Source organism: Pipistrellus kuhlii, unplaced genomic scaffold (assembly GCF_014108245.1).
Source record: "Pipistrellus kuhlii isolate mPipKuh1 unplaced genomic scaffold, mPipKuh1.p scaffold_m20_p_8, whole genome shotgun sequence".
Taxonomy (NCBI): Eukaryota; Metazoa; Chordata; class Mammalia; order Chiroptera; family Vespertilionidae; genus Pipistrellus; species Pipistrellus kuhlii.
Genome location: NW_023425584.1, coordinates 33865043 through 33876104, shown reverse-complemented (window position 1 = coordinate 33876104; position 11062 = coordinate 33865043). Strand labels below are relative to the sequence as shown.

The window sequence follows — 11062 nt, the reverse complement described above, 5'->3', positions numbered from 1 at the left end:
TGCTGTGTGGACTCCTCTGCCCATAGCGCTCGTTCACACCATCACATATACAAGATGGTGTGAGTGAGAGACAGGCCAAGACAGAGGTCCACCCTGAGGCACTGGAGGTGGATGTGAACCCAAGGCCTGGCACAGAGCCCTGCCAGCCTGTCACCTAGGCAGAACTCCCAGCTTGGGGATCCCTCCACCCTTTCCCCCCTCCATCTGGGATGCAAGGCAGACATCAGGCACAACGAGGTTTATTTCAAAAAAATAATTTATAAAAGGCCATTGGTTTCTGTGTTTTCGGCAGTCTTCCAGGGTCAGCTAGGAGCGCAGAGGCCAAAGCTCCTTCCACCCAGGTGCTGGGACAAGCAGCAAAGCGGAAGTGGGGGGAGGCCTGGGAGAAGGGGCTTCAGAGGCCCAAGATCTCTCTTGGTGTAGGGAGCAGGGAGGTTTGGGATAGCCCTGCAGCCAGGTTCAGCCAAAGCCCTGAATCAGGATCAAGTGTCAAGGCCCCGGATGCCAAGCAGAGCCCTGTATTCAGGCTATTAGAATGCTCGGGCCATGGGCTGGGCCTTGGGACTAGGGTTGAATTCTGAGTTGGGAACCCAAGGCCAGAGCCGGAAGCCTCAACTAGGGACTCCAGGGCCAAGGACAGACCTCCCCAAAGCAAAACCAGAGACCTGGGACTGCACCCTGAAGTTGGACTGGGGCTGCCAAGATCAAGCACCACCAGGTTGCAGCAGATCCGGGAGGCCCATGGCTGCTGGATGTCCTGCCTGCACAACCTCAGGCTCCTGCTCAAGTCTGCACCCCAGGACAGGGGAAGGAACTGGGCCCCAGTGGCAGGGGGTCATGGCTGAAGACAGAGTCATTGGAGGAGCAGGTGCTGCTGGCGTCCCCACCGGCTGGGGTGTAGGGTGCAAAGGTCAGGCGGAGGTCCAGGTACTGCGGGGGACAGTGCAGGTGAGCCCTGATAGTCAGCTCAGATAAAGCCCAAAGGGGAGTGGCCGAGGGGGGTCACAGGATGGGAGAGAAGGAGTACCTCCTCAGAGATGGCCAGCAGGACCTTGTCCAGTGCCTCCACCAGCTGCTTGAAAGTGGGCCTCTGAGAGGGAGCCGCGTGCCAGCACTCACGCATCAGCCCGTACCTGAGAGAGGTGGGGCAGGGTCAGAAGCACCCACAGGCCTGAGTGAAGGGAGGACCTCGTGGCCCCGCGTGGGTGGGCAGAGAAGGTGGGGAAGGGGAGGGGTGTCCTGAGGGGTGGATGACAGGGCACAGGAGCCAGGACCTTCCCACTGGGCCTGGGCTGAGGAGGTGGCAGTCACAGTGAGCTGGTGCTGATCCCTCCCCAGGGCCAGACCTGAGGCTAGGTCAGAGCAGAGGGTGAGGACCAGAAAGTGGGGGAGAGTAGGGCATGGCCTCACAGCTCTGGAGGGCAGTTCGGGGGCCGGTCCATCCGATGCCCCTCCCGCAGCAGTGAGAACAGCTCCTCCACAGGGATGCCAGGGTATGGGGAGCCCCCAAGGGTGAAGATCTCCCACAGCAGGATCCCAAACGACCACCTGTAGGCAGAACTAGGGCTCAGCAGGGCACAGCTTCGCTCCCTGCTCCTGGGGCCGGAAAGGGGGCCCCTGTGGGCACAATTCACCAAACGGGGGTGGGGGTAGGAGCCTTTTTTGGAGTTTGGTCCACCTCAGGTCCCAGGGTTATGTGACTTGGGGCAAATGCTTTGCCTTTTCTGGGGGGTAGTATAAGGATCCTGGCAGACACTCAGGACCCTCAGCCCCCAGGACTCACACATCACTCTGGTGTGTGTAGACTCGGTCAAACAAGGCCTCTGGTGCCATCCACTTGACAGGCAGGCGGCCCTGGAGGGGAGAGGAGGAAGCCTTGGTGCCAGTCCCACAGGCCCTGCCCGCTCCCCCCAGCGCTGCCCTGCCTCCCTCACGTTGCTGGTTTTCTTATAGTAGTCAATATGGTGGACGCCTCGGGCCAGTCCAAAGTCAGCGATCTTCATCACGTTGTCCTCTGTCACCAGCACGTTACGGGCAGCCAGGTCTCGGTGGATGCACTGGGGACAGGGCAGGGACTTAGGCTTATTAGGACACATGACACCCCACGGTCGCCTTGGTGGGTAGGGATCGTCACCCGTTTTACAGGTGAGGAAGTCAGGATGCAGAGGGGAGACCCGAGACTGCAACGTCAGGGTCCTCACGTTCTGTCATGTGGCCTCTTCCCCTGCCCTGCCTATGGTGAGGCAGTATGTGAGGCCGGAACGGGCCATGCACTGAACTCTACACACAGAAGGGCGCAGGGTAACGAGAAAGGGGAGAGAGGGAGAAGCGGGAGACACTGAATGCCAGGGTCATAAAGACCTGGGGATGGAGCAGCTGGGAGTGGCCCCAAGTGCTGCTGCCGCCCTCACCTTTCGAGACTCCAGGTACTGCATGCCCCGGGCCACCTGGTAGGCGCAGGAGACCAGGGCAGGGAAGGAGAGTGGCCCCTCGCTGCTCCGAGGCCCATCAGGGCTGAGATCGGGCCCGGGGGGCGTCGGGCCCGCAGGAACTCCCGCAGGTTTCCCTTGGCAGCACACTCCACGATCACATACAGGGGGCCTGCGAAGGTGAGCAGGCAGGGCGGCTGCCAAGGCTGTGCTCTTTGCCACCACCGCCCCTGCCCGAGGCCCACCTCACCCACCTTCTTGGGTGCAGACACCCAGCAGGTTAATAATATTTTTGTGCTGACCGATCAGCTTCATCACTTCCATCTCAGAGACCAGATCTGCCAAGTCCTTGTCAGAGGCGTTGTCTGCAAGGGCGACAGCCAGGGTGACTACACAAGGTAGGCTGTAGGGTGGGGAGAGGACATGAAGGCTGTAGGTGGGGGAGAGGACATGAAGGGTGACTACACAAGGTAGGCTGAAGGGTGGCGGAGAGGACAGGAGACAAGAAGGTCTGGGACTGAGTCCCCACGAGGCTGCGTAGCCTTGATAAAGTCACCTAACCTCTCTGAACCCCAGGATCCTCTTGTGTGAAATGGATACCGTATCGTGCCCTGCCTCTCAGAGCAGTTGTGAGGATGCAACAAGAATCAAGGATCTAAAAGCAGTAGGCCTGCCTGCGAGGGGCCAGCAAGCAGGAGGGGGAAGAGCTCTGAGCAGGAAGGAAGCTTGTCTGCAGGGCTTGGCATTAGTCCCTGAATGGGGTGAGAGCTCCTGGGAGTGGAGAGCAGGCTGGCGCCCTGAGGTCTGTCTGACCAGGGGCTGGCGTCCATCTGGCCCGGGAATTCAAGGAGCCGCCAGCGGGGCACAGCTCGGGGAGGTCTGGAAGAAGGCTGCGGAGCAGGGGCGGGCCCTCAGGGCTGACCTGTGGCCCTGGGCCAATGACATACCCTCCCCACCAGACGTCGCAATGCACATTTCTCAATCTCTGCCTCCGGGAAAGTGCCAGGTGGCCCCAGCTGCGCAGAGGGGAGCTGGGAGTAAGGAGGCGGAGAAAAGAACAGTGGTTTGGGTGCTTGCAGAGGGGCCTGGGAGACAGTGGTGAGAGGCCCCTGTGGTAGATTCCAGGGGTGTCCTAGGCACCTTGGGGCTCCTGCTTGGAGGCTGGGACTGAATTTAAGCAGAAAGGCTGTCTAGAGAGGTAGAAACAACAGGACAGATCTGGGAAGGGCCCTGGGGGAGGCTGAGGGTGTGGCCTGGGGGGAATGAGGTGGTGTCCGACACAGCTGACAAGGTTACTTGAGGTCAAAGCTTACATAGGGTCAGGGCAGACAGGGGATAGTAAACCCCAGTTACCCCCAATCCTTAGAGTCACCATCATCCCAATGGGTAAGATTTTATGCATCAGGAATTTTTATGAACCTCTGAGGTAGGGACATATGAGGAAACTGAGGCTCAGGAGTTGGGTCTCAGGCCCAAGGGTGGGTGGGATCCGACAGCCTCTCCTGGCCCCTAGTGCTCAACTGATAGCACTATGAGCTCCTTCTGTCAGCTCGAAGCCCACCGTACCTCCCCCAGGCCGCTACACTCACCCTTGAGCATCTTGACGGCCACGGTGCTGGCTTGGTCAGGCTGGGCCGGGTCCATCCCTAAGGCCTCTGCACGCACCACCTGCCCAAAGCAGCCCTCGCCCAGGGGCTTCCCAAGCACCAGCCTAGGAATCAAGAAAGCTGAGGTCTCAGCCGTCCGGGCGTCCTTCCTGCCTGGAGCCTGCACCCACACCCTCCCTCAGCACAGCCTACCTGTCCCGGGGGAACTCCCACTGTGGGTCCAGCGGGAGGTCTAGACTCACAAGGCCAGCAAGCAAGGGGGGGCCGCTGGAGGAAAGACGGACGCCCCGCACCAGGGATGAGCTTGACTTGGCTGAGGAGCCTGACTCCAGGGAGAACTGCAAAGCGGGAGGCTTGGTTAGCCTGCTGGCACTGAGCTGTAGTGGGACGGCTGCCGAGAGTCTCCCTGTGGGACACGGGGGCGGGGGGGCGTAGTACCTGTCGGGCCAGAGGGAAGTGGGACAGCTTCTGCACCGTGGCGGGCTGCCGGGTGCGCCCGTGGAGCACCTGTCCGCGGTACAGGCCGGCCAGCAGCAGGAGCACCACCAACACCAGAGAGCCCGACGTGTACAGGATGATGTCCGTGTATCTGGCATCGGGCGCTGCTGCCATCCACGCGAGGTCCTCCTCTGTCCGCAGACACACAACTGGCCAGTCAGTGGTCAGATGGCTGACCCTGTGCCCTCTGCCTCAGGCCCTCACAGCTCCCACCACACACCAGGATGCACACACCAAGAAAACTGTAATGACACCCAGTCCTGCGTCGTCCTGGGTCCCACTGACAGTCACATGTTGACATGCAGAGGGTCTGCTACATGCAGAATCCAACACAGAACCACACACACCACGTCCCGAGCTTAGATCCCACAGGCCAAGGGATAACGTCCACCCGCAGGTCAGCCCCCTGCTGCATCAGAGCAGGATCCTGAAGCCTCTTCTGGCCGCCTCAGGGGCTCACCTGGCAGCACGGTGAGCCAGGCCGACTGGTAGGAGAGGCCAATGGAGTTGCCTGCCAGACAGGTGTACTCGCCCGCATCCTCGGCCGACACGTTACGAAGGTAGAGGACCTCTACCTCTGAGCTATTGATGTCTGTTGTCTGGAGGTGGGAGACACATGCAGGGGTCACAGCAGGGCCCGGGGCCAGGGAGGGAGCGGCAGTCACCCTCCCCACCGTGGGAGAAGGGTAGGGAGGGCTCAGGCACCGCAGGGGCTGGACCTTCAAGACTTGCACATAAGGGAAGCCGTCGGCACCGAAGTTGCTGCCGTTGATGACAATGTGCTTCAGCCACTGGATGTGAGGCTGGGCGTCACTGTACACCTTGCATAGCAGCTCCACGTCACTGCCCACCACCGCTGTGGTATTGGCCGGGAGCCCTGCCTGCAGGATGGGCCGGTGCGGGGACCGCTCTGGGGGCCGGGCCGGGCCGTCAGCCCTGACCAGCGGCACCCACAGAGGCACCCTGGTCACCTGCCTCCCACTTCCCCAGCTCAAGGGAGAGAGACCTTCCTGATACGCAGCTCAGACCTGTCTGTCTCCTGCTCACCCTGCTTCAACCTTCCCTGGCTCCCCATTGCCTTCGGGGTCAAGGACAGTTTCTCAGCCTGGCATTCAGAACCCTTCCTGGCCTGGCTCCCCATGAAAATGCCAAACCCCGGGCCTACCTCTCCCCACGAAGGCATTCTGTTCTTTACGCTGAAGGCCTTTGCTGAACCACACCCTCTGCCTCAATGGCTTTCCTACTTTTCTTCTTGGCTAACCTCTGCTCCTCCAGGCCCACTCACCCTCTGTGCTTCCCTCACCCCAACAGCAAACTTTAAGCAGTCTGAGTGTCATCTAAGACTCAGTCCATGCTGCCTGCCAGACTGGGCTCTCACTGAGGGCAAGTTCTGGGCTTCCACTCCCCACCCTGCCTCGCTCGCCCATCCGCTCACCCAGCACGTCCAACAGATAGCTGTAGCGGATGCTGCCCACCGAATTCTCCACAAGGCAGGTGTATGTGCCACGATCTGAGGGCACCACGCTTTCCATCACCAGGCTCCAGTGCTGATGGCGCAGCTGCGGGGGGAGTGGACGTGTCCATGAGGGGTCACTAACTCATGCCCATGAGGGGAGTAGGGTGAGAGAGGGAGAGGGCAAGGCTAGGGACTTTGGGACAAAGGAGAAGACTCCAAGAAATGCCTGAGCCCTGAGTTTTAGCTTGCCCTCTGAGTCTCAGTTTCCTCATTACAGCCTGGAGCTGGCCTTGCAGGGTCTCACCATGAGAATGAGCTGCCCAAACTTACTGATGCTGGTCAGGGATCCCTCCTCCTTTAGAAATGGAGTCACTCCGGAGGCTAAGTCACTTGCCGGAGAGTGGCAGAGTGGGAACTTGAACCGGAGCTGTCCAAGTCCACGGCCTGCGCTTCTTCTGGGGCCACACAGTGGCCTTCTTTATTCGAGAAGGAACTGGGGGTTGATTTATAGGTATGAGGGGGCGGTGGGGGAGCAGGTGGCCTTGGAACCCGGAGACTCACCCGAACGCCTCCAATGCGATGCTCCCCGTGAAAGTCCTGTCCATCTTTGAGCCAGCGGATGGTGGGCGTGGGGTTCCCTGCCGCTGGACAGCGGAACTTGACGGTGTTCCCAGCAGGCACTGCGTGCAGCTTCTTCTCCATGCGCTGGGGGTGTGTCCAGTAAGGTGCTGGAGGGGAAGGAAGAACTTAGCGGCCTCGGGATGACTACGTGCTTCCACACAGGTCTCTTCTCAGGGAGCAGCTGGGAGGCAGGGACAGAGTCCTTGAGGGCTTGTACTGACCATGCTGTGGGTAAACATGCCTATCTGAAGGGCCATTGTGTTCCTCATCACCATTGCTGGAGGCCGAGGAGTCTATGTCAGGGATAGAGGGAGATATATGAGGGCAGGATAGGAAGAGCCTCTCCCTAGATACCCACTAGCCCCTGCCAGACCTCCTTACCGTCCATAACCAAGGTGACATTGTGCAGGACAAACATGGAGCCTCGTGCTAGGCAGAGGTAGTGCCCAACATCCTCGGGTAGGAAGCTGGCGATCTCTAAGCGGCCCCTCCAGCCTCGTACCCGGCCGGCAGGTGCCAGGCGACTGCCCTCCTTGTACCAGTGGCCACCACGCTCAGCCCTCCCACAGCATAACTGCACAGGCTGCCCAAGGACCACGGTCAGCTCTTGTTCTGGCTGCTCTGGGCTGGGGGCCAGGCAGGGCTCTGTGGGCCAAGGGCAGACGTGAGTGAGCCCCACAGCCCCAGCTGAGGCAGCCCCCACATAGAGAGGACATGCTGCCCATGCAGGGCATGAGCACCTCAGACACATGCTAGACACCTACTGGCCCTCAACATACACACAACCACATGCTATAGATGCTGCATGCAGAGGTAAGGCCATGCCTCTGATTCACAGCACACACACGGTGAGTAGCACACCTGCTGGGCTGAACACGACCCTGTTCAACACACACACACACACACACACACACACGGCACATGCTACAGGACACACATCACACCACTCCAAGGCATAATATCCTCCCAGTGCACATACCACACGTGCGGTCTGGGCCTCCCAAGCCACACACACACGGTACACAGAACACACACACACACCCAAGAGGCTCACCACCAGCTCTGCAGCCCAGCTCAGGGCCCTGGGCCCTGCAAGGCCAGTTCTCTTTCGCGGACACAGAGAGAGGTGGATGCTTTCTGGGAGCCAGACACTGAGTCTCAATGGTTGCCACCTGCTGCCACCTCCCCAGGGCCTGGGCCAGGATCCTCTCCAGCTTTGCTCAGCCCCTTTTTGGTGCCAACTCTTCCCACCTCTGCCACCCTCTCCCACCTTAGAGGTCATACCCAGCTCCATTTCCTCAGAGGCCTCAAAGGGCAAAGCTGGAGCCCAGGATGCTCTCAGGAGGACCCCCAACAGGACCAGCAGCAACGGCATCTTCTTCCTGCTGCTCCCGGGGCCCGGGCTGGGTTTCCCACCGATGGCCTTCCTGAAACAGGGAGAAGAGCTCCTGCTGCATGCGCACCGTGGCTGCTGCCAGTCCCTTATTTTGCAGATGAGGAAGCGGAGACAGGAAATGGCTGGTCACTTCCAAGCCCCCCGCCAGGCAGCGGCAGGGCAGACTGGAAGCTGGTCTGCTGCTGCAGAGCCCAAGGCTGCCGCACAGTAGGGTGTGCAGGGGGGCGGGGCGGGGCGGGGCTTCCTGCTCTGCACTGGTCCTGCTGAGACCTTGGCACAAGTTCACAGAGAGGGCAGTTTTGGGATTCTTTCCTTGGAGGCAAGCAGAGAATGGAAACATATCTTCTGTTCACTCTTAGCACACATGATTTATTTTTTGCTGAATAAATGAATTTATTTCTGAAGAGAAAAAAAAAAAAATCTGAAATATAATACAAGGCCAAACTGCAGCATCTGGATATTATCTGATCTGATCCCCACTCCTTATTAGCATTGCTGACATTTCCATGACCAGCTTTGGATACCTCCAACGGCAGGGTGCTTACTACTGACAAGGCAGCAGACTCCATGGCTAGCAGTCCTTCCTCTTTCTGAACCAGAACTGCAGCCTGGGAATATCTCTGCTTTTTGTGTCCCCACCACTCCACCTGAGGCAAGGCAAGGCAGGCTCTTGTAAAGAATGAAGACTCCGGAGTCTGACAGAACCAAGCTCAAATCCTAGCTCTCACCAACTTGCTTGTGCCTGGCCATGTCTGGGTCACTGACCTCACAGGATTGCTTTGAGAATAAAAGAGGATGTATGTAGTCCCAACCGGTTTGGCTCAGTGGATAGAGCGTTGGCCTGTGGACTGAATGAAGGGTTCCAGGTTTGATTCCGGTCAAGGGCATGTACGTTGGTTGCGGGCACATCCCCAGTAGGAGGTGTGCAGGAGGCAGCTGATGGTTGTTTCTAACTCTCTAATCCCCTCCCTTTCTCTCTGTAAAAAAAAAAATCAATAAAATAATTAAAAAAAATAGATATAGAGAGAATGTATGTAGGGGCTGGGTACACAGAATGTTGGAATGGTCTCCTTCCCCATCTCCTCCCTATAATTGTCACCCAGGGTCTGCCCTCTGCCAGTCACACCCAGGTCCTGTCAGGTGTGAGTGACCTGGAGCCTCCGCGGGACACCCACCCCATCTGATTATCCTCCTCCAAATGCCACCAGGGATGTCTCCTCACCCTCAGAACTGAGCGTCAGCTAGGGCAGGGGAAGAGGGGGACCAGTGTAGGCCCGGAGACCCACTGGCTATCACCTGGGGCTGGGTGACAGTCGGGGCATTGATGTCTCTGGGTCTTCCTTGCCCAGGAAACCCACCACACTCTCTCTCTTCAGCCACAGCCTCCTGTCCAGCTCTGGCTCTGAGGCAGGGGACACTTGGCTTGTTCTGGGCAAAGCCATTATTTCCCTCTTCCCTGGGTTGCCTCTGCAGCTGGAGCATTATCTCTGTTCATCCCCAGTCCTCACCCCTGTCCCATTTCCAGCCCATTCTGGACCCAGGGCAGGCCATAGGCATCTCTAGGGTGGGCCTCTATTCTCCAGCAGGCTTTAAAAATTACAAGGCTGCCATGTCAGCCCCCTCCCCACCAGCTTACAAGTCCTTAATGGCTGCCCGTGCCCAGCGGGTACAGCATCCTTGGCCTCCCTCCCTGCCTGGGCCATGCAGGTTGCACAGTCTGCTCCTCCAGTACCTTCAGCACTGAAACCACCTGCTTTCAAAACTGGGCACATCTTGTCTCTTGACCTCTGCGTCCATTTCTCTTCTCCACCTGGCTCAGATGCCACTCTCTCGGCGCCCACCCCGTTTCCGTGGCCCCTCCTGGTAACCCCCCCCCCCCTTCACTTCTGCAGGGAGCTCAGCTCCGGTTGGGAGGCCAGTGGACGATACATTTTCACCTTCAGGCTACCCTGACCTCGTCACCCCAGGGTCCTTAGCAAGGTCACAAGCGGACAGGGGGTCGCAGTGCCTGACTCTGGCATCAGGTTGTCCAGGGTTTACTTCCAACCCCCCGCGCTGGGGGACCCTGGGCAAAGGACTGCACCTCTTCGAGCCTGAGCTTTCTCATCGCCACGCGGGGCGCGCAGACACCCCAGCAGCCGAGGAGCGGGCGAGCTCGTCCTCCTTCACCCCTACGCCGCCGCCCTGGGGGGAGGTGCGAGTCGGCGGGTCCCCAGGAGGAGCCGCAGAGACAGCCTGTCCGCCCCCGCCCCGGTGGGCAATGAGTAACCAGCGCCGTGGCCGGGGTGCTCTTTGGACGGAGCGGGACAAAAGGCCCTGTGTGCACGGCGGGTTACTGATTTACCGCCCCCCTCCACCCGCCCCGCCGAGCGGACACCCGGGTCCCCTTGCTGGGATGGGGCAGCTCCCGGAGCCCCGTCGCCGCTCGCCCCCTGGCGGCTGGGAGCGATCTCGGTGCACCTGGAGCCTCCGCGGGACAGCTCCCGGCACCGGGTCCTGGCTCACCTGGGTCTTCGGTGGTCCCGGTCCTAGTCCCGCCCAGGCTGATCCCCCAGCCCGGCGGGGACCGAGGACGCAGGCAGGGCGCTCCTCCGCCTGCGGCCGCAGAGCGGGGAATGCGCTTGCGAAAGCCGCGTGCAGCCGGCGGCCCGGCGCCCCGCCCACCTCGGCCGGCCCCTCCGGACCTGCCGTCCTGACAGCCGCGCTGCTGCGGGCGGAATCCCACCCACCTGGAGGCCAGATCCTGAACCCAAGAGCGCCGAGCGACCCGGAGCAGCCTCATCCCAAAGGCCCCGCCCCAGCTTGCAGCACCCCCCAGACCCCGCCTCTTTTGCCCCATTCAGGCCGGACTCCGAAGTTCTACTCTGGTCCTTGCTCTCCATCTCCTGCTCAACACCCTCCCGGAACAAGACCCTGTAGTTCTCGCCGCTGCAGACCGTGGCCCAGCCTGGCTCCTCTGTCTTCTGCGTAGTCGCCATGGAGTGCCTAGCACACTGCCCCTGCCCCCGTTCCCGTCCAATCTCTGCACAACCTTCCCAGTGATATTAAACGTTTA

At 60.1% G+C, this 11062-nt stretch overlaps 1 protein-coding gene across 1 annotated transcript; it reads right to left on the bottom strand.

Annotated features, from left to right (window-relative positions):
• Nucleotides 1-223: 223 nt before the first annotated feature.
• On the bottom strand, nt 224-10777 carry FGFR4 (fibroblast growth factor receptor 4). Its single transcript, XM_045576601.1, is given in 19 exon segments — nt 224-930; nt 1028-1133; nt 1411-1548; nt 1784-1854; nt 1935-2057; nt 2412-2536; nt 2539-2601; nt 2684-2794; nt 4019-4140; nt 4229-4374; nt 4475-4665; nt 4995-5133; nt 5254-5444; nt 5970-6093; nt 6552-6718; nt 6833-6904; nt 6993-7256; nt 7896-8038; nt 10513-10777. Coding segments are annotated over 18 exon segments (2391 nt in total). The 5' UTR covers nt 7987-8038; nt 10513-10777; the 3' UTR covers nt 224-783.
• Nucleotides 10778-11062: the final 285 nt, after the last annotated feature.